This window comes from Xyrauchen texanus, chromosome 2 (genome assembly GCF_025860055.1).
Source record: "Xyrauchen texanus isolate HMW12.3.18 chromosome 2, RBS_HiC_50CHRs, whole genome shotgun sequence".
In the NCBI taxonomy this organism is placed as follows: domain Eukaryota; kingdom Metazoa; phylum Chordata; class Actinopteri; order Cypriniformes; family Catostomidae; genus Xyrauchen; species Xyrauchen texanus.
Window position 1 is genome coordinate 24828198 of NC_068277.1, and position 24950 is coordinate 24853147.

General features: G+C 39.4%; 1 protein-coding gene across 2 annotated transcripts; it reads right to left on the bottom strand.

The window, feature by feature from the left end:
• Positions 1–251: 251 nt before the first annotated feature.
• LOC127659633 (galactose-3-O-sulfotransferase 4-like) lies at positions 252–15615 on the bottom strand. 2 transcript variants are annotated; one of them, XM_052149548.1, is made up of 4 exons: positions 15383–15615; positions 6773–6883; positions 5262–5571; positions 252–4378 (listed from the first exon to the last, which is right to left on the bottom strand). In XM_052149548.1, the coding sequence occupies exons 2-4, from the start codon at positions 6877–6879 to the stop codon at positions 3425–3427; spliced, it is 1371 nt and encodes a 456-aa protein (XP_052005508.1). In that variant the 5' UTR covers positions 6880–6883; positions 15383–15615; the 3' UTR covers positions 252–3424. The 2 variants fall into 2 exon arrangements, with proteins under 2 accessions (XP_052005508.1, XP_052005499.1); XM_052149539.1 differs by lacking the exon at positions 15383–15615 and adding an exon at positions 7496–7840.
• Between the last annotated feature and the right edge of the window lie 9335 nt (positions 15616–24950).

Sequence of the window (24950 nt, forward strand, 5' to 3'; positions counted from 1 at the left end):
TATACTGTATCATCATAACAACAATAACAATATATGATCTAGTTTGTAATTGACCTGATTATATTATTAACTATGGTATAATTTCAATAATAAATATTTATATTTATACAATTGTGAAAATAATTTACAACAAAAACACTGTTTCATTTATGAGCAAATGTTTATTGTGAACTATCAAGCTTCAGATTTCAGAATTGATAAAATCATCGATACAAATTGTTGTTCAGGTATTTTATTGAAGGGAGCTTGGATTAGCAAATTGTCCAAATTTGAAACTGAATGTCTGCACACAAGCCCAAAATCTTGAATCATAACATGCAAAAAAAAAAAAAAAACTGTAAATACTAATAAATATCTCAAATTTTAAAAAATAGTTGACTCATCTTCAACTTAATTTTTTACTATTCTTACTAGTTTTATTAATTTACCTTTACTCTCTAAACCCTTATGTTGTCATTAATAAAAACATTTAAGTTGTCCTAATTAAACAGTACTTGAAATGTCAAAAAGTACTGAGGAGAATCTAATGTGCCATATGGCAAACCAATATTCCAATCATAATAGATCTAATGCTGTAAAATACGTCCTCAATTCATATAAAAACAAATTATGCTTCAGTCAGAGATAAGTAAAGTTTACTTGTTACTAGTTAACTTTACTTTAAAAATTAAGTTCAGCCAAATAAGTATGTTTACTTAGAAAAAGCATGTAAAACAATTGCCTTAAAAAAATATCTAAGGTCCATTTATTAGATTTTAAGTGCTCCATGTGCCAATTGTGCTCATGGTAAGCTACAAAGAATGGCACAGACTGAAAATGCACATGGAGGTATGTATACTTGTGGTTTCAGCTCCTTCATTGTGTTTCAAATATGCATCCTTCAGAAGTTACCTTATAGATGATAAACATCATTAACATGTTCATCACACAGAAATGTCAATTCACTACAATTACTGAAAAAGTTGTATTTTATTACCTAATAAGAGTTGCCATACTTCCAAATATTTACACAGGTTTCCCAATATATTTAAGAAACAAAAGACACAATAAATATGGTTAAATAAATAATAAATATAACTGATTACAAAGTAAAAAAATAAAAGAAATCTCAGTCAAGAGAAAACTGAACTGAAATACCATGTTGTAAATCACTTAATAAAATGGCCTCAAAAGTGCAGAATAGATGTTTTCAATTAGTTTATTTGTCTTGTTCAAATTAAACTCATACTGACTAATATACTGTTCATGCTGTTGTGAGAGCAGTGCAGCATCTTTTTCATTTGGAAAGCACACTTTTTAATTAACTAGCTAATTAGATTATTTTTAATGTCAGCTACTGTATGTAAAATCTGCAAAGACGTACAATTTAGCTGATCTGTGTTTGCCCCTTTGTGAGCCTGCAGGATTAATTTACTAACCAATTTCTTTTTCATAAGATTTTCCAAGCACAGAAACATCAGTCCCTCTTTGGTTTATCTTTAAATTGCAGTACCAGGTCCACAGGTAATCCAACTAAAGGGTTATGAAGACACCGAACCTGATTCGTAAGACATGCATTAATACAGCACAATATTACCAATCTTAAACTGATTCAGATTAAAGAGTGTTCTCCACAATAATGTGAATAAAAGTAAAATAAATAAATAAAAAAAGTTAAATATATTTTCATAATAAAATTTTGCTTCTATCACCCCTAGCCATATTTACTGAACACTTTACTTGAAATGACAGCAAACTTTAGAATTTTACTTTTACAAAGTCTTTTTTCTTGTAGCCCCAATGTATTTGATTTCTCAGTATTATTTTTTTATTATTATAATTTAAAAACAAAAAACTAAACTATATCAGATTGGAATTTGGTTTAAAAAAATATTTGGTGAAACAACTCCACCAGCAATTTCAATCAATAACAATTGCACGTGAGTTCCAAACACACAAGCTGTGTCAATAATTAAGATGGAGAATTTCCTGGTTAATTAACTGGCAATTATATAATCATATTACTATGCATATCAAAATATTAAACAGTATGTCAACTAAACAAATGAATGATTGCTATGCATTTCCATGCATAGCAATCACACAACAATAACCATAGATATCGTGTTTTTTCTTCTCTTGTCTCAATAATGATTGAATTAGAACAAAGAAAATAAATTAAGCAATGTAAGATGTCAATTCCTCTGCACTGGAATTTTTACACAAGACAAGTTGGTTGTTCATACATGGGGCTATTTGCACAGTGCATTCCAGTCACATATACAAATTCTATACAAATTTTTCTCAGCACTCACAATAACAAAAACATTTTAGCTTGATGGCATAAATGCCGTAGGTACACAGAAAAATTTATACAAATGCATAATAAATACAGCAAGATTCTATATTAAAGCATTGCTTCCCAAATGTACTAATTTTAAGGCAAAATAATCATTTTTAAGATTTGGAATTTGAGGTGGAGTTTCCTGGTTGACACATTAAAGTGTCTATGACAGGCCTCTGACATGACAGCATTTACCATGCCAATGAACATTCACTATCTATTTAGATTTTGTCTCTAGAAAACATACTATAACAGGAAGTGCATTGCCCAATTAAGATACAAATCTACAAGTCCATTTTGTCTTTCATGCATGGTAAACATTGTTTCACAGTGTTAAACTGGAGATGTCATTCTCACAGACCCATGTGAAGAGTTGTTACAGCTTATCTTGTGTCATAGACCACATGTGTGACTATGGCAGGCCTGCTTTCATGGCTTTTACCAGTTCCCAGTTCTAATATCTTAATGTGCGGCATAAAAAGCAAAGTGTAGTGTATTCCTCTTTCTAGTGTAATCCACACACTATTAATTCCTGTTGAACATTTACCCATATAAATGGCTGTTAAATCAAATCCTTGCCACTATGAACAGTATTGTTTGATTCTTCTTTAGTGTTGTGTGCTGGACAGTGAAGCTTGTTATTTAATTTTGATTCCAAAGCAGACACCTATGTATATGTTTGTGTATGTTGGTACTGAGTGAGAAAGTGCATTTTTAACAGTATATTTGAAACACTGCATAGAACCACTTAGTTGTTTTTGTACCATACATCATGGTTCATCATGGAAAGAATAGCAGCACATCATATTTTCTACCTTATAACCATTGTTAACATATGCATGTCTGCACCATTTATCAACCTAGTCATTTCAATGAACACTAGACCTCTTGCTTCCCCGTGAAACCTTGTATTGTATAAAATAAGAGTTTAGAAGGGCAAAATGAGGAACAGCCAATGGCAAAGTGTTCTGTTGCAAGTCTTGGATATCACTTCACCTCTATTAGTGCAGCACAGTGGCCCTGCTGAGCCAAATATGGGTCAGAACTCCTCCTGACCTTGAGACAAAAGGTGCTACTAACTCACTAGCGAAGCCTTACTTTTTAATCAACCTGCTTTAATGATTGATTCCAAAGCAGCACTCTCTCATCCCAGTCTTTCTCGACCAACCTCATCCCCTCTTGGTCTTCAGTCCTAAATATTGAGGTCTCCCTCCTTACTGGGGGATTCTGGGATCGAGGGAACTGACGAAGATCCAGTAAGTCTTTGTACTGAATCTCAGGCCTGATCATGCATAGGCAAGCTTCCCATGTTGCATTATCCAGTCCAGGCTGCAGCTCATAACCTAAGATCTTCACTAATCCACTCTGGAAGGGACGGATGGTCTTGTCCCGGATGCGACTGGCCTCTATAGGTCGGCCACCATCACGTAAGCAGACGCGAGCAAGGACCTCTCGTCTCGTCCTAAGCAAGGCCACCTCTGCCTCCATTCGATTATGCCCAAAGTGCTCTACTTCCTGCCAGAACGTGAGGTTGAAAGCTTGGTAAAGGTGCCAATCTAGGGTGTTCCACTCCCGTAATTTCAGTCTTTGCCTGTCTGTTAAGGCCAAAGGGGCTGGAGGTGCAGCCTTACCCACCCATCCTGACCTTCCACTGGGCACTTGCTGTCGGGCGTTTAGGCTAAAAGAAACCACAGCATCTAGTGGCCAGCAGAGAGCATGGCGGAGCAGCACCATAGACTGGTCAAAATACTCAGACAGAAGGATTAGCTTGAAGTTCCGACGCACTGATTCCACACCACGTTTGACCAGGGGCAAGCTGTAGTTAGCATTGTTATCCAGACCAAAGTCGAACCAGAGCAAGTTGCGGGCATAATGGTTGTTTCGGAGTCTGGGATCATAGTACTTACGGGGGTTGTCTGCAAAATCACCCAGCCCCTTGGCACGCCTGAAAGCAGGGACAACATTTTTGTAATAGGCGTAGGAGGATTCCGCTAACGCCACAGGATCTCGAAGGATAGAAAAATAGAAGGTGTCAGCTGGCATGACCTTTTCAACCTGTAAAAAGTTGAAAAAGAGAATAAAAGTATTAAGTAATCATGTGACTAAATTCATCATTAGAATATAAATATAATAGAAGAAAAGATTTATACACTTTTTCTGCTCAAAAGTTCAGATCACTGATTTATTAAAGTTATAAATATTGGTTCAACAGTTGGTGAAATTAAGACCAGAATCAGTTATACGTATGCACTTTTCAGTGCTAGGCCAGTGCATTGCCTGCACACGGTCCAGTTGTGCATGCTTAACTTGCATTCTTACAGATGATGGATCTTACAGATCCATGGTTTTACTATAGTAACCATATTTTTATAGTAAACTTTTTAGAGATATTTATAGTTAAACCATATCATAATACAGGAAAACAAAAAATCCCACCCTGTACACTTTGGGCCTCCATACATTCTTGCATTACTGTAGCAGTAACAAACATCAGTACTCAAGGGGGCGATAGAGTTACCTTCAAAAGTCTGTAAAAGGCATCCATTAAACTGGATGTGTTATTCAGGTAAGTTGCTATAAATGTATTAAATTTACCTTACTTGCTATAAAATATTATCTTCAAACTGTTGCTCTGCCATGATAACAGTAGGCTTGAAAGAGAAAAGTCTCCATAGATGAGGAAGTTCCCACTAATGTCCGCTATACTGTAGCACCAATTGTGTTAACATTACAACAATATAACAAAATTAAGCTTAAAGAGCTAGAAGAGTCTGCGTTCACTTACTTGTGTAAAGTATGTTTTGGACAAACTAACTTCAGCATGTCCAAAAGAATTAAGATGCTATGAAAATAGTACAATTTTACAATTAATGTTATCAAATCAGCATGATTCCCACTAAATTGTCCAAGAAAAAGCTAGCTATACTGTGTGCTATACCTCTGGTTTGTTGAGCCGCATATGGTTTCCAATGATGTCAAATGCTGCTATGTGATGACCTCTGTAACCTTTCACCCTCTGGGCGATAAAAGGAAGTGGGTAGCTGAATTGGTACCCAACAGGCAGGGCAAATTTAAGGCCCCGCTCCTCTCCAAAGCGATAGAGAATATTGAGAATTGTACTGCTGGCTGTCTTGTGAGTCTTCAAGAACATGATGTGGGTGTGGGGCTGACAAGATCCCAGTGAGGGCCCTTGGAAATTCTCAAAGGGATGAGCATAGAAGGAACGAGGCCTCTCTGGCTGCATCCAGCTAACGTCGAAAAAGAAACAAGTGACAGAAAATGTATCATGAGAAGCAGAATTAATCCTCTCAAGTAACACTGAATCCACTAAGGAAAATGATGAGTGAAATGAAGAATCAATGAAAGTAAAATGTGAAAAAGACATGCAGTAAGGGTCGGTCCTCCCTATACACAATCTATGCAAGTTGAGTAAGGCCCCTGATCCCAGGATTTATTGTCAGTATAAAAAGTAATAAATACCAATGTTCCTTAATATCGCTGTATGTTGTTTTACTTTGAAAGTGCTCTCCGAGAAAGGCTTAAAGGGTGGGGAATCGTTTTGGGGGTTACGAACACACTGACTGTGGCCCCACACAACACTTTCCTTGAGGCCCCCAAAAGGCTAAGACTAGCACTCCATAAATTAAGAGAGAAACCATGTAAACACCTGACTCAATGGAATACAAACTAAAAAAGATAGATAGGCCAGTCAGGTTGTAGCTAATAATGAAGAGTACACAAGAGAAATCATTGAGCAAACTGAAAGAAGAAAGTGATGGAGGAAGTAGATAATAAACAAAAAATTGATAAAAGATTAGCATAAAGCTTACAAATCTTTGTTTGTGTTCTGCAGAAGAAAGTAAGTCATACACATCTGGGATGGCATGAGTGAGTAAATGATGAGAACATTTGTTGGATTCAGATAATTAGCTAACATTTATGGAATACTGAATTGCTAAATATATGCAGAGTTTAAACACGAGTTATCAGAAAAGTTAAAACATCCTTGTTTTAGTGTAATATTGTACATAATATGGCATCATATGGGCTTTATGAGAACTGTGTTTCCCACACAGAAAAGCATTTAAACACATTTTTGCCACGGATGACTTTTACAGTATGTTTCTACTCTCAAAACATTGTAGCAGGAAATAGATCCATACAATGCTTCTAAAAGATTGGTGTACATGAATATATCAGAAAATGAGAGGGAATGAGGAAGTCAGGTACACTGTAAAAAGTGGTAACCTGCAATTGATAGGCCTACTTTAAGGAGCTATTTCTACATGATCTAACCCATAAAATTTGTTTTGTTGGTTTAACCTAATGTAGTCGGGTTGATTCAGGAATTATTAGTGAACAGCTTATTTAGATTTAGTAACCACATGAAGCACAAACTTTCAGTGTACTTGTAAAGGAAAGAATCAAGGAATGGAAACATTTTCTTACCTCTTATTTAAGATGACTTCCAGAAGCTGCCCTGCAAAAGCAATGACAACAAATATCAGGAGTCCTTTCCACATGGGCCCCAGCCGATAACATCCCAGCCACCGCATTCTCCTATGATTAGGAGAAGGAGAGAAGGACTATTAGACTTGTTTGTGAAATAGTACAATGTAGCAGGAGAGTGAAATGTTAATAATAATAAAAAAGAGCATAAAAACAAAAGGTGAGATTGTGAGACAAATTCAAGTGGCAGAAAAAAACTGAAGATATTAGATATGAGCAGGAAACAAAAGACAACTAGAACATGTTATTGTATTTGTTGTCATTTGTTGATGCTCTTTGTCAAAACAACAGGCACTGTGCATGTAAAAAGCATTCCTAGTAATATTCAATGCAGAACTACACGAAAAAGTAACTAAATCACATGCCTGTATACATAAACTGTAACGTGTAACCTACACTGCCAAACAGGTTTTGATACAATTTATGCTTCAGTGAAAACTCCAATTTGTTTGCATGAACACATCTGCTGAGGAAAAGTATGCAGCCCTGATACCTCCTGGTTTAAGAAGGTAAAGAGGTAAAAACATGGACTTTGTTTTCAAAAGGGTGTAGCAGAATTCCGTCGGACAAAGACAGGCAGCCGCTCTCATAAATCACAGATTGCGCCGAGCGGCCGGTGTCAATCGCCGCTGTTTGCTGCTTTTCTGAGCAGGACACACTTACCGAGATGACCCTCTGCAAACCATGATAAAACACGGCCGGTATCACTATAGATCAGCGCTTCGTAATAGCCACAGTGCATCTCGGACACCTCGGCCGATGCCTTTCAAAACCACCCGACGATGTAATGTAACTGATCCATCAATGCATATCGTGTGCAACAATACTGCGGGATTGTCGTCAAATGCGTTCAATTCCTCGTTTGCTTGGCATGCATGCGCTTTCCTTCAGCTTCCACAACACAGCAATCCAGCTGCAGACCCGCAGAACCACCAGTTTCAGAACCCCAGCGCCAGAACCTGAAGTGAGGGGCGGAGTTATTGACAATGAGACAAGCATGACGGAGAGAATGGTGAGTTGTGTAACGTTGTCTAACGTTTTTGACATCATGTTGGGAAAATTATCGCATATATTAAGTTCAGCGTTTATCTGCTAAATATTTAATTTGTGCATTAACTTTATCATCTTAATGAAGCTTGAATATGTTGTCATACTTTACTGTATTAAAAAAAAAAATCTACGGATGGTTCGATACATTTTTGCGTGTTGTAAATGAGCCTTGCGGTGACGTTTTGAAGACATCTTGTGAAGGTGTTAAAGTGTTTGTTCCACGTTCCTCTGTTATATGCATTGTTTGTGAGTTAATGTTACCTTATAGTTGAGGTTTTTTTTTACGTTGAGGTTATTGTGTGGTGCTTTCATCTCTTGTAGAGACATTTCGAATGAATGAAGACCACAAGGAAAAGGCCCGCAACAATCTCCTGGAACATTCAGAAGCTTCCAGAGAGCCCTATCTATTTCATTTTGTGTTCAGGGATGACATGGAGTTATTTTAGCAAGAATGTAAGGACAAAATGGGTCTGAGAGTGAATTCCTCATTTGATACATTTTAAGTTTAATTTATACAGGATTGTCATGATAAAACGGGCCTAGGGGTGAATTGGTCATTTGTTGTATATATTTGTATTGTTTCTTTTAAAATTATGCTGAATTTTCTCTCTTTTTTAGTTTTTTGACATGTTTTATTTTACATAAAGAAAAATGCATGCTGCACATGTTCTTGTGAAATAAAGTATATTTTATATAAAATGCCCATAAGTTTCAAGCATTTTGTTTCACCATCATGATCAGGAAGAAACTCTCATAATACAATGAAACGGATAACTATATACAATTATATTACACAAGATTAATGTTTTAAAGTGCTTATTGTACTGTACCTTAAATAATCATTATAACATACGTATAAAGTATGATGTTTCGTTTGTAATAAAAGCAAACTACGCTCCAAAACATTAGGTGACGCTACTCGGTTTCGAACGTAAGCTCCGCCCCTCACTTCAGGTTCTGGCGCTGGGGTTCTGAAACTGGTGGTGCTGCGGGTCTGCAGCTGGATACTATTGGTTGGATTGGACGGAGAAAATGGACTGCTTTGTTTTTGTAGAGAGAGAGAGAGTGTGCGTGTGTGTAGAGAGAGAGAGAGAGAGAGAGAGAGTGTTTGTGTGTGTGTGTGTGCGTGTGTGTGTGTCACTGTGGGCGGGTGTTTAGGGACCAGTTTGATGCTATGTGTCGAGGTGACGTCAAGTAGGCTTTATGCTCGCAAGCGGTAAGAGACAGTGAGGTGGATTTAATTGTAAATGTGCATAAAATCAAACAACAACTTCTATCATTACCATGAGATTGCTATAGACCTTATTCACGTACAGTCAATCTTTATTTTTTGACGGGAATCGCTGTGAGGGCTTTGCAGTCTCTTCAACGTGTACTGTTGTTTTAAGGCATTGTTCACCCAAAAATGAAAATTCTCTCATCATTTACTCACCCCCATGTCATCCCAGATGTGTATGACTTTCTTCCTTCTGCTCAACTCAAACGAAGATTTTTAGAAGAATATCTCAGTCTTGTATCTATATAATATAAGTGAATGGTGAATAAAAAAGTTGAAGCTCCAAAAAACACATAAAGGCAGCATTAAAGCCATAAGAATCCAGTGGTTTAATCCATGTCTTCTGAAGCAATCCTGTTGGTTTTGGGTGAGAAAATACCAAAATAACTCCTTTTTCACCATTCATTAGAATGTGATGCTTTCCAGATAAAAGATCTCAAAACATCTAAGAGATGTGCGTGTGCTATCTTATTTATAAATATAAATAATAAAAAAAAGAGTTTATGTAATATTTGCAATATTGTAATATTTACAAATAAGAATATATCAAATGTAAGTAATGGTCTGGGGATAAACATCTCTGAAGCTAATTAAACAGCAGAAGGAATCTGTCAAAGCACCTGACACCAACAATTCATAATGAAATTCACTGACGATTGCTGTATTTTCATTATTGATTTTTGTTTTGTTTTATGATATGTTTATTTTATTAATTAGTTGTTGCAACTCAGGTGATAACTATTTGAAAGCTTAGGCATGCCCATCACATTTATAAAATACTTGTTATTGCTGAGTTTCAATCATTAACTGAAAAAAATGTGATGTAGCTAAATATGCTGATGGATTTCTGTTGTTCTCCAAGCTATGAATCACATTTGCCCACATTCCTCATTATCATATAAATCCAACGCATTCTTTCTTTAAGAGTGTGTGGTTTTCACATAACTATGTCACTGTGGTACTTGTAACTAGTTTAAAATTCCTCTCCACTGCACAGAAAGATTATTGGGAACACTTTTGGGTGTTGACTAAAATAATCAGTACATACTGGTCCAGTAAATAGAATCCTGTAAGAAACACTAATCCATTCCTTTATGTACCTTCTTCACAGTGTACTGAGGCACAAATTCAACTCGTAAGTATGCACTAGTTCACTGTACATCAAAGTCTTCTGCAACCACTCCACATGCTAACCATAGCCTCAGTTTTGTACTCGGTGGTTATTATCACTATTATCATTAAGTCTGTGGATTTTTAAGAAAAATAAGTTCAATTAACTTAAATATTTGAGTTATGAGTCCAAAACTTGACATTTTCAATAATAATTAAAACAACTTGAATTTTATAGTAACGACAACTTTAGGGTTTACAGTGCATTAATCGTGGCATTGTTTCGACAACCTTCTGCTATGTTACAACATTTATTTCCATGCCGTGGCCAAGATCTTGTATTGATGACGGGAGAGTTGAAAAACTACGTAAAGTCTTCTCCAGCACATCCAAATGACTTTCAATGGGGCTAAAGTCAGGACTCTGTGGTGGACAATTCATGTGTAAGAATGATTCCTCATGCTCCCTGAACCACTCTTCCACAATTTGAGCTCGATGAATCTTGGCATTGTCGCTCTGGAATATGCCCGTGCCATCAGAGAAGAAAAAAATTAATTAATGGGATAACCTGATCATTTAGAACATTCAGGTATTCAGCTGGCTTCATATTATTGCCGCATAACATTGCTGAGCCTAGATCTGACCAATTAAAACAACCCCAGACAATAGCACTGCCTCCAGAGGCTTGTACAGTGGGCACTATGCATGACGGGTGCATCGCTTCATGCGCTTCTCTTCATACACTGATGTGCCCATCACTTTGGAATAGGGTAAATCTGGACTCATCAGACCACATGACCTTTTTCCATTGCTCCTTGGCAAATTTAAGTTGTTTTTTCCAATTAGCCTCCCTAACAATTGGCTTTCTTGTGGCCACACGGCTACCAATCAGTTCTCGTTACATTTGCTCATGTGGAAATGCTCTTACTTTCACTATTAAACATAGCTGTGAGTTCTACTGTTGTCTTTTTAGAATGTGACTTCACCAAGCATTTTAGTGATCTCAAATCACAATCATTAATTTTTTTCTGACCACATTTCTTCCGCGAAGCTGATGGTTCACAACTATCCTTCCAGGTTTCAATAATGCGTTGGACAGTTCTTAACCCAATTCCAGTGATTTCAGTGATCTCCTTAGTTGCTTTCTTTGCTTGATGCAGGCCAATAATTTGCACCTTGCTTCCACGACCACGGGATACGTCTTCCAACATGGTTGTTTAAGAAACGGAAAGCTACACACTGCATCAGTTAGGGTTAAAATAATTGTTGCCAGCTGAAACATATTAATCACTGCAATAATGAACTGCATTTATTTTTATTTTTATTTAATTTTTTTTGGCCAGGCAGTTTATATACCAAGACCATTGTTTCTTGTGCTTAAATAGTGCTAGTTTAAAAAAACAGAGTGGATTATTTTTGCGTTTGTTATTCTTACGTCATATAATCTGGTCACAAGACAATAACCCCCCTCCCCAAATGACGTACTGTATGTTTAGAATCTATTCACACTACTCGCCTGTCTGGTCATGTCTTGAGTTGCAACCTAAAGATTGTACTGTTTTACTGGCTGAGAAGTTCAATCTTCATCAAATACAGTACACACTCTGACAGGACACAATTTCGGATGCAAGGATTTTTTTATGACAAATTACAAAACTACACAATCAGTGGTGAGTGAAATCTGAAAATGTATCATCAAGCATTTTTAGTCACATAATGCAAATTTGATTTTCTCTCATTGTGGAGGGTTGCCACATATAGCAAAAGATCAATTTTGGGATTTAAAACTCGATATCAAGTTGAGATGGAGTTTGTGATGCTTCAGAAAATAAAAAAATGTTACCCAGTCTTATGCCTAATGGTGGCAATGATCATTTGGGTCTGTTCCTCAAAAAACTATCATATGACTTCAGAAGACTAGGAATATAGTGCATAAAAAGAATGGATTAATATTATGATCATTTTTATTGTGCCTTTCTTGTTTTTAGAGCCACAACTCTGTTGATCTGAGTTCTGAAAACTCTTTATGTGTCCCACAGCAAACAAAATAATGATAAAGCAATGAGTAAATGATGACCAAATTTTGATTAATGTTATTTTCATATTTAGCCTTAAAAGAAATGAAATCCTCCATAATGAGTTGAATACAGCAGTGATGTTTAACATACGAACCTAGGGTTACTTGTTGGGGGAGCAGGCGAAAAGTTGCTATAGCTTGAGTGGGGGGACTATGGTTTTGACTGTGACATTTCATACAGTGAAATGCTCTAGTGGTTTGCTGAAGCCTGAGCTGACTGTTACCAACATCACGCTACCCCACTGCACACTGTTTAGTAGACTAGACTGCAGCTTATAATAAAATAATTCAGATGACAAGCTGTAGCCAGAATAATGTTACGGTATATTAAAGTAATATCTTGAAACAGTCTGCATATGCAAGCATTTGCTGCAGTAATATATTGTTATTTAATGCATCTAATATAAAGAACATAATAAGCATTTCAGAGCTCATAAGTAGTCTCGTAGTATTTCCTTTACCGAGGAGAACGTGAAAAGGTCAAAAGCAACTGTAAGGCTTGACTTGATTACAAGTCATTGTAAAATGTCAAGACATTTTTGTTGTTAACCACATGTAGGTTATGTGTTATATGTACATGTTGGGTTCTATATGGATCATTCTATAGGCTGCCCTACTGAACTACATTGCATTGAGGTAGTTCTCCAGAAGCATGCCTATATATAGACCTAAACCCTCTAATCGTTTAACTGTGGCAGACCTCTGGCCCATCACCAGATACCTCTGCCTTCCCAGCATCAACAAGGGATGGATTAACAATCTTTTCAAGCAGTCTTGTGAATTTATAATAAAATTAATAAAGAAGGTTTAGGGAAAATGTTTTCCTCAAGAAGTGTCTGCGTGTGTTACTAATTTAGCTTTTCAATAATCCTCCTGATGAAATGAATTTAAGAGTCTTTCCTTTTTAATGCTCTTGAGCTATATTTTTCTCTTTAACAAATCCCAACATCAATTATGAGAAGAGAAGATCAGTAAAGAAAGAAAGCAATTTATCTAACTCTTTCATGCCTATTGATGCAGAAACTCCATAAACCAGCCAGGCACGATTGATTGCATATCTGCCCCAGTTTCTCCAATCATAATTGTAATATTTGACCAAGGCGAAACATGTCACTGTTAGTATGCATTTCTATTATTTATCATGATACTTATGCAAGAAAGCTCAGAGACAGACTCAGCAAGCACAATGGGGCTACATTTACAATACAAATGTCAGGACATGTAAACAGAATGTGGTCACATAATTGTTTTACCATATGGCACACCTAATTCATGAAATAAAGCTGCCTTTCACAAGTTTTTTTTTTATTATTTATTATTATTTGTGTTGTATTATTATACAGATGGAAGATTTAATTCCATAGGCTAAAGTTTGCACTATACTTTCAGTCAAGTTTTTTAAGCTTACTGTGTGAGAGAGAGACAATCCTTTATTGAAACCAAACTGGAGAGAAAGTCATCAGTTGGTAGTACTTTGTTTTATCTAAAAGTTGAGAGCTGCATGTTAAAGAATTGAGTGGAAAATCTGAAACCTCAATCAACAAACCTTTTCTTAGATTTTCCACCCTTGTTCCAAAAGCTTTTCTCATGAGGCCAAACCACTTCTTTACAAATTTGTCAGCTTCTATACAAGCTTACCTTCACTAATAGACCCAATAATCTATTCGATTCCTTGGGATGACTATGGCAACAGAAAAGGGCTTTAGGGTGTAGCCCGTATGACAAAAGTACATGTCAAACTTAACTCTTGAAACTGACCTTTCTTTGACCAGTACCATATTTGTGTCTCACAGTGTTGATGTATGTGGGCAGGCTTATAGAACTGGTTCTATACTGCCACTGGGAACAGACCATAGAGATGAACGTTTGTTTGGTGAAGTCATTCATATCTTGCCACAGGCAATAAATGAGTCGATTCTTTTGTTTGTGAGGATCCTAAGCGTCAAGTACTTTGATGACCATTTTTATGCCTATGCAGTCCAAAGAACAAAAGAATATGAACTGATTACACTGGCTGAAACTTCAGATTTCCGGCCTTTAGATATTATGACAAGCCTTGACACCAGTGAGCTGTATTTGATCCCAAGGTACAAAATTGTATAGCTTGAATGTTAGTTCATGTAAATGTGTTTTGCACTTGTGACGCAACTTTCCAATTGTTAAATGTTGAAAACACTAAGATGACGAATGTTGCCCATTACCTGTTTTTATGTTTTCAATGCCATGTATTCTGTTTCGACGTTATATCAGAATAGACATGGTAAATGTGTTGGTAAAAATTAAGATAAAAGTGCACTGTTTTATGGTTGTGGACATTTTAACAATCCAAAGTATTCACTTACAGAGTTATAAAGTTAACTATTTTGTTATATTGATGAGTCCCTAAAACCAAAATTGTCTTCACATATGAACTCAGTAATTCAAATAGATGATTGGTTTAAGTCTAATGTATTACGGATAACAGAAACGGATTTAATCAGTTTTTTTTTATGTGAAACAAATCTAATCTGTAATAAATTTACATGAACAAATGTACATGTTTCTTTCTTGATTGCACATGTGTAAATTGTCTACACAAAATGTTTTAATCATACATTTTTAATTCCACATTAATCCATCCAAACACAAGTAAACACATCTTTGTGTAAAAATAACACATCTTTGTGTTGACCTAGTTGACACAAAAGATGTGTTAAAGAAAGGGACACATAAGTTGTGTCAAATTTTACACAATATGTGTTGTCCCTGAGCTGATTCAGCACATGTGTTAAAATTTAACACATTATGTGTTGTTTTTAACACATCTGTTCTAAGAGTGTGGTTTCCGTAAAAGATAAATAATAGTAGCAGTGACGTATGTGTTCGGGGTCGGACTGCTCTATTCCAAAATTTAAACCCAGGCGTCCTCAAAATAAGAAGATTGTATGTAACATGTATGAGCAAGTTCAGAGAAAAGGTAGCTTACTTTAAGATCAATCTTAACGCAATTGTTAATCGATTTGTTCACTATTATTATTCATACGGAAGGTCTACTCACCCAGAATGTCTCAGGAGCGTCAACAAATGTTTTGTTAGTCCTTTCCTCTAAATGCGATGAAATATTAGTTCGGACAGTACTCCAGCATTCCCTGTAAATCAAGCCTGTGAGGGTCTCTCGTTGTGCACCAACCTCACTGTGAACTGGCAACGAATGCTACAACATTTTGGAGAGGGGGGTAAAATCTTTCCTGCCATGGAGACCTGCCACCACCGCAGGCAGCTCTCACTCGACCTGCTCCTCCCTCTCGATCTGTCAGCGTCACCATTTCTTGCGACTCTCTTGCGATCTTTAGTCTTGTTTTAAATATTTCTTAAGGGCGTATACATTTCTTAATCTTTAAACAAGTGTTCTCTTTGTCTTTTAAAGAATTAAAAGTTCCAAACAAAATGGTTCGGATGACTACTGAAATCCGCCTTTTAGCAGCAAAGGTCATCTGACAGTCGTCATCCATACAAGCTTAACAAGATTATTTTGCCTGCAAATTATACAATCCTCCTATTGATTCAGCTCACTCATTTGATTGGCTATCGATAGTTGGCATGCTCTCTTTTACTTACATTAAAACTAAATTTCATACATTTTTATACAAAAATCACAACAAGAGAGTATTTTTTAAGGAGATTTTTTAAAGTAAGTGATGGTGACAGCAAAACTAGTAAGCATATTATTTTCTACATGTATTGCTTTTTGTGGTATTATTAGGAGAGATAAGCACAACATCTTATAGACAAATAAAACAGGCTAAATAAATAGGGGTGGAGTGGCACACAAACAAACACATAAAAACAAGTCAGTGCTTTTGCAAACCACAAAAACTTTGCAAACAAATATGTTTATTGTTTTATACGCTGTGATACACAAAGACTGGGGTGAAAAAAAATAAATAAAAAAAAAGATGTTTTGAAAAAGAGTGAAAAACATTTGTTTACTGTCATAACAAAAGCTATATATTTTCACTATACAACACTGTAGATCTGTCATATTGCACTGAGACTCTGTAACTGAATATGGAAACACCATAATGATTTTAATCCAAAACTTTTCTCAAATCTAGCTAATTGAATGTTAGATTTTGATGTCAAAATATTATATTATGGTATATTAACATTCAGAGGATTGTACTTGGGAATCCTGCTACTAGACTAGCATATGTCATGGGATACATACAGCCAAACACCATATTAATAAGCCAAAAATACTTGAATAAATAAACAAAACATTATTGGGAGTACAGATGGAAAAAGGGAAAAATCACACACCAGCCTATAAACTATAACAATTTATTGGGGTTACTGTGGTTCGTCGGTAACAGGGGTTAGTTGCCACATAGTAATTTTCTGGTAATTTGATAACTATGTTATGTTGATGATTTGTAAACCTGCTTGAGCAACAGTAGGGGGCCAACATTTTTCATGGAGAGATTGTGATTGGCGTATGTTGCCATATTGATTTTGTGGTTGTTTGGCACATCAGTATTTTGGCTGAATTGGCTAGCACATCAGATATAAAAATAATACATAATTCATTACCATCATGCAGTTTTTACGTTTAAACTTAATATATCTAAACAGACACACACATACTGTATACACACACATGCCTTGTACATATACAGTATATAATGTATGTCTGTATATATTTACACCATTATTAATGTGTGTTATTTGGCATATTGCACACATGATAAAAATTTAAAACACATATTTTATTCATGGTTTTCATTTTATTCATAATGGTTAACACAGTATTTATTCAAGTAGATGAATTTGCATTATTTTAGTGATATGGGGCTCTATTTTAAGAGTGTTAGTGATAAGCTTAGCGCAATTCCATAAGCCATACATGCAAAGTCAGTGGACATGGCCAGACATTTTTGCCATTTTCGTGTAAGATGCGCAATGTCTATAGGCGCCAGTGGATTTAGCAAAACTTTGCTTGCAATGTGCAAATATCCTGGATGCAGGGTTGGGAGGGTTCCTTTTGAAATGTATTCCACTACAGATGACAGAATACATGTAGTAAAATGTAATTTTTTATGTATTTCATTAGATTACTCAAGGTCAGTAACATATTCTAAATACTTTGGATTACTTCATCAGCACTGGTAGATTTTTTTCACTTGACTATAAAAATTCTGCCAATACAGTAAGACAAAATACACATGTTAAAAATACGTTCTCTATATAAACCTAAATATCTTATGCAGTGTTGTTTCTAAAACAAGTTCAAATTGATTGTGTTTTAAGGATTTTTAGATATTTTTACAGGAAATTAATAAAAAAAATTATTATCAAGAATAAGATTTTTGCCCTAATATCAAAGGTCTGACTAGAAAAAAGAAATTATGATCCAACATGAATTTTCTTGATAAAAAAATATGATCATTCCTGGTAACGTGCATGTAAAATGGCTAGAAATAGCATATTTCTTAGCGTAGCGTAATGCGTAATGCTGACAATTTACACAAGGTTTATTTCTATTTCTTCTGTTCCAAACATACTTTAAACCTGTCTCCTTACTTCTCTGTCTCCTCGTATGAATGTAACACATCATAAGAAAGTGTTTCACCGCTGTTCAAATGCACTTTGGATCACATCATTTATATGTTTAAATGTTTTCCATCTGAAAGGACTAAATATTAAATGAAACAAATGACAATAAAATGCAAAGTAATCTATTTAGTAATCAGTAATACAGTTAAAAAAAATCTAAATGAAAACCAACTAAAACAATTCTCATGAAATAAAAAAAAAAAAAAAAAAAAGTAAAATGATTGGGGAAAAAATACAAATAAATTAAATACATTTTTTATAACCCCAAAACTAACTAAAATAAAATAAAAATCATCTCAAATTAATTTTTGTTTTTAATACTCTTGGGTGAATGTTATATTTTTTTATGGATGTAATTATGACCTAAACACACATAACCTAACTTTACACCTTTATAGAAAGCTTAGGATGACTTCAAGCGTCTCTTTCACAAAATCCCAGAGGAACAATTATTCTCTAGAAAATATCTACAAAGTATTTGAAATAAAGTGTCTTATACACTGTTACATCATAAATAATTATATAACATTTACAAACATTCCACCTCAAAGTCCTGTAATTTTTTTTTAAATATTGCTTTTCTCACCGGTGTTCATGAAAGAGCCACACATCCCAGTGAAACATTTAAAGAGATAATTTCCCCAAATATGAAAATTATCTACTCACCCTCATGCCATACCAGATGTTTATGACCTTCTTTCCTCTGCTGAACACAAACATGGATTTACAAGGATATCTCAGGTATGTAGCTTCATACAACACAAGTCAAGGTCAAGGTCCAAAGCATTGAAGCTCCAAAAGCACATAAAGGCACCAGAAAGTAATCAATAAGTGGCTTAATTAATATCTTTTTTTTTTTTTTTTTAGACTTTTGGGCGAGAACTGACAAAAATGTAACTCCTTTTTCACAAAAAATCTTGCAATTGCAGTGTACAGGAAAGACCAGCAAGGAGACTGCTAATGTCAAGATGCCTTCATGTGCTTTTTGGAGCTTAAATGTTTTGTACTGTGACGACTTGCATTCTATGGACTTACAGATCTGACAGATTCTTCTAATATCTTTGTTTGTGTTCAGCAGAACAAAGAAAGTCAGGAACATCTGGGATGACATTAGGGTCAGTAAATAATGAAAGATTTGTATTTTGGGGGGTGAATTTTTTTGTTTACTCCACAAAGATTAGTTTAGTAATAAGTTATAATCAGTTAAATAAATTCATATGGATACAATGGGTTAAAGGGTTAGGTTAGAGTTAGGTTTTTGATACCAGTGATATGCAGGGGCGAAAATGTCATCAAAATGTTGGGGGGGGGGACAATAAACATAACAATTCTCAAGAGCAATTTTTTGAAGTGGACACCAAGGGGTTTTTTGTTGTTGCCCTGTTTGCATTTGTATTATTTTATTTCTTAAACCATTATTTTAAGAATCTATCATTATATTATTTACAATACACATATTTTAATGATATTTTAGGGGGGGACAACCCTCAGATGGGGGGTCGTATTGCGGCTTGTAAGTAAATTGGGAGGGACAATTGGATGTCGGAGTGATTTTGGGTGCGGCCGTCCTTGATGTTTCTCCGAGCAAAGTACCCACGTCCGGTAGCAGGTAAGGAGGCCAGCTGTCTGGATTTAAGGTATTTTAAATTTATGAATTAATGTTTGACTGGTTGGAATTTATTTTTGCCGAGGTGCAGGGTCTGATTGGGAGTATTAACCAGTGGCCCCCGGCGCTTGTAATTTGTGTGTGCGTGTGATTCAGTGGGGGTATGAGGGCAGGTTATTTTCCCAATTTCCATGCCTTCTCTACTCTATCTGGTATGTTGATGTGTTTGCAGTTTAAAAGCCTGTAAATTTATGGTTGAACATCTAAACAATTTAAGGCTCTTAACATCTCATGCATGTATGATGGTTCTTAACCTGCTGCTCCCTACAGTGTTTTAGATTTTAATACTGTAACACTTTCCACTAAGGAAGGGACAGGAAACAGTGTCAAAGGTAAGGCTTCTTTTAATCTTTTTTTACTTTCACACAATATTATCACACAATTCGTTTCTCTTGGCTTGGTGTCGGGCTCTCCCTCTCGAGGCTCTCCGTTTGCTGCATTTTATGCCGCTCTCCTCACGCTACTGCAATTAGACACAGGTGTTAGACATAATCTAGCTCAGGTGTAAGCGCCCTTACCGCTTTTCTCTCCCAGACGGGCGCTTGACCACGCCCCCGCTGCCACATACCCCCACCGCCCGACTCAGGCCGGGGCATCATCCGGCCTGCCTACCATTCCCCCCCCCATTCCTGGAGAGGAAGTCAGCGGCAGCCATCTGCACCCCCGGTCTGTGGACCACCTTGAACTTAAAAGGCTGGAGGGCCAGATACCAACGGGTGATCCGGGCGTTAGTATCTTTCATGCGGTGGAGCCACTGCAGTGGGGCATGATCCAAGCAGAGGGTGAAGGCCCGCCCCAGCAGGTAGTATCGGAGAGTGAGGACCGCCCACTTGATGGCCAGACACTCCCTCCACCACCTGCGAGAGTACGGCCCCCAGCCCTCTGTCTGAAGCGTCCGTCTGCAAAACAAAAGGGAGAGAGAAGTCAGGTTCATGCAAAAGCGGCCCCCCACAAAGTGCAGCTTTAATCTGTGTAAACGCCTGTTGGCACTGCTCCGACCATTGGACCGGATCTGGAGCCCCCTTTTTAGTGAGGTCAGTCAGCGGGCTGGTGACATCCGAATAATTAGGCACAAATCTTCTGTAATAGCCAGCCAGCCCCAGGAACTGCCTCACCCCCTTTTTGGTCTTGGGTCTAGGGCAAGTCGCAATCGCCGCGGTCTTGTCAATTTGGGGATGCACCTGGCCATGATCCAAGTGGAACCCCAGATACCGTACCTCCACACGCCCAACCACGCACGTTTTCGGGTTGGCCGTGAGCCCCGCCCGCCGCAGCGATCTCAGGACGGCCCTCAGATGTTGCATGTGCTGCTGCCAATCATTGCATCATATAAATGATGATATCGTCTAGATAGGCAGCGGCGTAAGCAGTATGCGGTCTGAGGATCCTATCCATGAGACGCTGAAACGTGGCTGGTGCCCCGAACAAACCGAAAGGAAGTGTCACGAATTGGTGTAATCCAAACGGCGTGGTGAAGGCCGTTTTTTCGTGGGATATTGGTGTCAAGGGGATCTGCCAATAACGCTTCGTTAGATCCAAGGTCGAGTAAAACCGAGCAGTACCTAACCGATCGAGCAGTTCATCAACACGGGGCATTGGGTACGCGTCAAATTTGGACACTGCGTTGACCTTTCTATAATCCACACAGAAACATACAGACCCGTCGCTCTTGGGAACAAGGACGACCGGGCTGGACCAATCGCTGTGGGATTCTTCTATTACTCCCATCTCAAGCATCGCGTCCAATTCTTCCCGAACTACTTTCTTTTTATGTTCGGGCAAGCGATAGGGGCGGCAACGTACCATCACACCCGGCTCGGTCTCGATGTGGTGTTGTATGACGTTTGTGCGGCCCGGTAGAGGAGAAAACATGTCTGCAAACTCCTTTTGTAGTTCGGAAACCTCTGCGAGTTGGCACGGCGAGAGGTGGTCTCCACAAGGAACCGGGGTGTTAGGATTGCAGGCTTTGTTTACCTCCGGTCCGAGCTCCGCCCTCTCCGGAACTACCGTTGCCAACGTCACAGAGGCCGCCTCTTCTCTCCACAATTTCAGGAGGTTGAGGTGATATATTTGACGCGCGCCCCCTCTATCGGTACGTTTAACCTCATAATCTAGATCCCCTACTCGTCGTGTGACCTCAAAGGGTCCTTGCCATTTGGCGAGTAATTTCGAGCTCGATGTTGGGAGTAATATAAGGACATTATCTCCTGGTGCAAATTCCCGTAGCTGAGCACCCCTGTCATACAGCCGGCGTTGGCGTTCTTGAGCCTGGAGCAAATTCTCCTGTGTTAATTGCCCCAGTGTGTGGAGCTTTGCTCGAAGATCAAGAACGTATTGAATTTCATTTTTACTATTAGAAGGTCCCTCCTCCCAAGCTTCACGGATGACGTCGAGGACCCCGCATGGGCATCGCCCGTACAGCAGCTCAAATGGGGAAAACCCTGTGGAGGCTTGCGGGACCTCTCGTACTGCGAATAACAGGGGGTCCAGCCACTTATCCCAATTCCTAGCGTCTTCGTGTACGAATTTACAAATCATATTTTTGAGCGTTTTATTAAATCGTTCCACCAGTCCATCTGTCTGAGGATGGTACACGCTAGTGCAAATCGACTTAATGCCCAAGAGTTCGTAAAGTTTGCGAAGTGTTCGTGACATAAAAGTAGTGCCTTGGTCGGTGAGGATTTCTTTCGGAACCCCCACCCGGGAGATTATCTTGAAGAGTGCCCCGGCAACACTACGTGCTGAGATGTTGCTCAAAGGCACTGCTTCCGGATACCGCGTTGCGTAATCCACCAGGACTAACACAAAGCGATGTCTGCGTGCCGTCCGTTCTAATGGCCCGACGAGGTCCATTCCAATTCTCTCGAAGGGAACCTCGATCAATGGAAGGGGGCGCAAAGGCGCTTTTGGGGTGGCCGGTGGGTTTACCAGCTGACATTCGCGTCACGCCGCACACTACCTGCGGACGTCGCCGCCAATGCCCGGCCAATAGAAACGGACTATTAGACGGAGAAGTGTCTTCCTTTCCCCTAAGTGACCGGCCATAGGATTATAGTGAGCCGCCTGGAAAACCATTTCCCGGTGGCTCCGTGGAATCAACAATTGTGTCACCTCCTCCTTTGTTTGAGCGTCCTGCATCACTCTGTACAACCGATCTTTAATGACCGAAAAATATGGATATGAAACGGCAACGCCCGGCCGGATTTGTTGACCATCGATTACTCTCACTTGGTCAAAAGCATGCTTAAGGGTTTCATCCCGCGACTGCTCCAAGGGGAAGTCCCCCTCCGGGAATTCCCTGAGAGGGGGGGCGACAACCTCGCCCCTTCCCTCGTCATTCGGAGCAGCCGAGGACAGCCCTGGCTCCGCCTCCCCCGCCAAAGCATCACACATCACACATCTCTTCACTTTCATGCAGGACCCATCCGCACAAACTCCCTCCAATAAATTTCTAAAATTCGGCCAATCAGTACCCAAGATTAGCGGATGGGTGAGGCGGGAACTAACCACTGCCTCCACACTATGTTTTTCTCCCCGGAATTTGATCGCCAAAGTCACCATGGGATACTTGTGAACATCCCCATGCACACACCTCACCCTCACCCGTTTAGCTGAGCCCAAAGCCCCGGGTTGAACCAAGCATTGGTGGATGGTGGTCTAGTCACAGCCGGTATCCAACAATGCTTGGTATGTACCCCCCTGGATCCTTACCGGAATCCGGTACGCTCCAGCCCGATCGGGTCAGCCTGCGGGACATCGGAGACCCGCACCACTGTCCCCACCTCCATCAGCGGACACTGATCCCGGAAGTGGTCCGGGTCTCCGCACCTCCAGCAGGCCGGCCCAGGCGCCACGGCCGCACCCGTGCTGGCGGGCGCCCCCACCTGAGGAGGAGAGTGGCTGAAGGACGGAGAAGGGGTAGGCGGGTTCTCCCACGGCCGGGAAGTTGATCTCGGGAATCCTCCACGCCTGCGCAGGGCAGGAACGGGCCCTGGGGAGAGAGCAGAGCGAGAGGGCACAGGGGAGGGGGAAAAAACAGGGGAAGACACAGGGGAAGGGGAGAGAGAGAGAGAGAGCTCATCCGCTCTTGGAATCGCCACCATGTGGTCCTCCGCAAGACGAACGGCCTCCTCCAGCGACGCCGGGCGGTGGCAATGGACCCACTCCGCCGTTCTCCTGGGCAAGCGCTGAACAAACTGCTCCAGTACCACCTGATCGATAAGTCCCTCGACGTCGCGGCCCCCCGTGATACCTCCGACAGGCATCACGGAGCCGCTGGGCGAACGCAAACGGGCGGTCGGACTTATCCAGTTTCATAGCCCGGAAGAGCTGGCGATTTTCTTCCGGGCTCCGACCAACCCGTTGCAGGATGGCTTTCCTCAGGTCTGCATAGGCCAGGAGGCTTGTTGCCGGCAGTTGTTGCGCCGCGAGTTGTGCTTCCCCGGACAAGAGAGGGACTAGGCAGGCTGCCCACTGGTCTTGTGGCCAACCCCAAATTTCCGGCGTATGTTCAAATAAATCGACGAACGCCTCTGGATCATCTGCCGGCCCCATCTTCTGTAACGCGGGCGGGGGCAGTGTGGCGCGGGTGTCCGGGGTCGCGGCTGCGGCTGCGGCTGGAGCGGCCTCCTGGCTGAGGAGGCTCCAGATAGCGAGCCGGTCCTCTGCTTGAGCCCACATGATTTCGAAGAACCGACGATCCTGGTCTTGCCGGAGCTCAAGCAGGGATTGTTGGTGGCTTTGATGGAGTGTAGCGATGGACTGGAGGACTTCCGCCAGCTGGGAGGACTCTATGGGGCGACTCTTTTCCATAGTTTGGAAAAAAAAATCCTATTTTTCCAGGGTTCCGGCACCAGTGTAACACTTTCCACTAAGGAAGGGACAGGAAACAGCGTCAAAGGTAAGGCTTCTTTTAATCTTTTTTTACTTTCACACAATATTATCACACAATTCGTTTCTCTTGGCTTGGTGTCGGGCTCTCCCTCTCGAGGCTCTCCGTTTGCTGCTTTTTATGCCGCTCTCCTCACGCTACTGCAATTAGACACAGGTGTTAGACATAATCTAGCTCAGGTGTAAGCGCCCTTACCGCTTTTCTCTCCCAGATGGGCGCTTGACCACGCCCCCCGCTGCCACAAATACCTTTTTGTATAAATAAAATTGTTATATATAATTGAACCAAGCATGGGGCCGTGAAGCGTTTTTCTTGGTTGCTGATGCCCACACCAAATTAATGGTCCAGTAAAGAACCTGTATATGAGTCTTTATTCTGACTTTTGTTCTGTTACAACTTGGCGTAGTTTCGGCAGTCTGGACCTTGGGCAGTGGTCAAGAAAAATGTCAACTGCAC

Excerpts from the sequence above, each read along its gene's own strand:
- LOC127659633 (XM_052149539.1), bottom strand. The coding sequence starts at position 7,518 with ATGGTTTGCAGAGGGTCATCTCG. Across the intron at positions 5,572-6,772 it reads GAAGTCATCTTAAATAAGAG|CTGGATGCAGCCAGAGAGGC; the intron begins GTAAGAAAATGT and ends TTTCGACGTTAG. Across the intron at positions 4,379-5,261 it reads TGCGGCTCAACAAACCAGAG|GTTGAAAAGGTCATGCCAGC; the intron begins GTATAGCACACA and ends AACTTTTTACAG.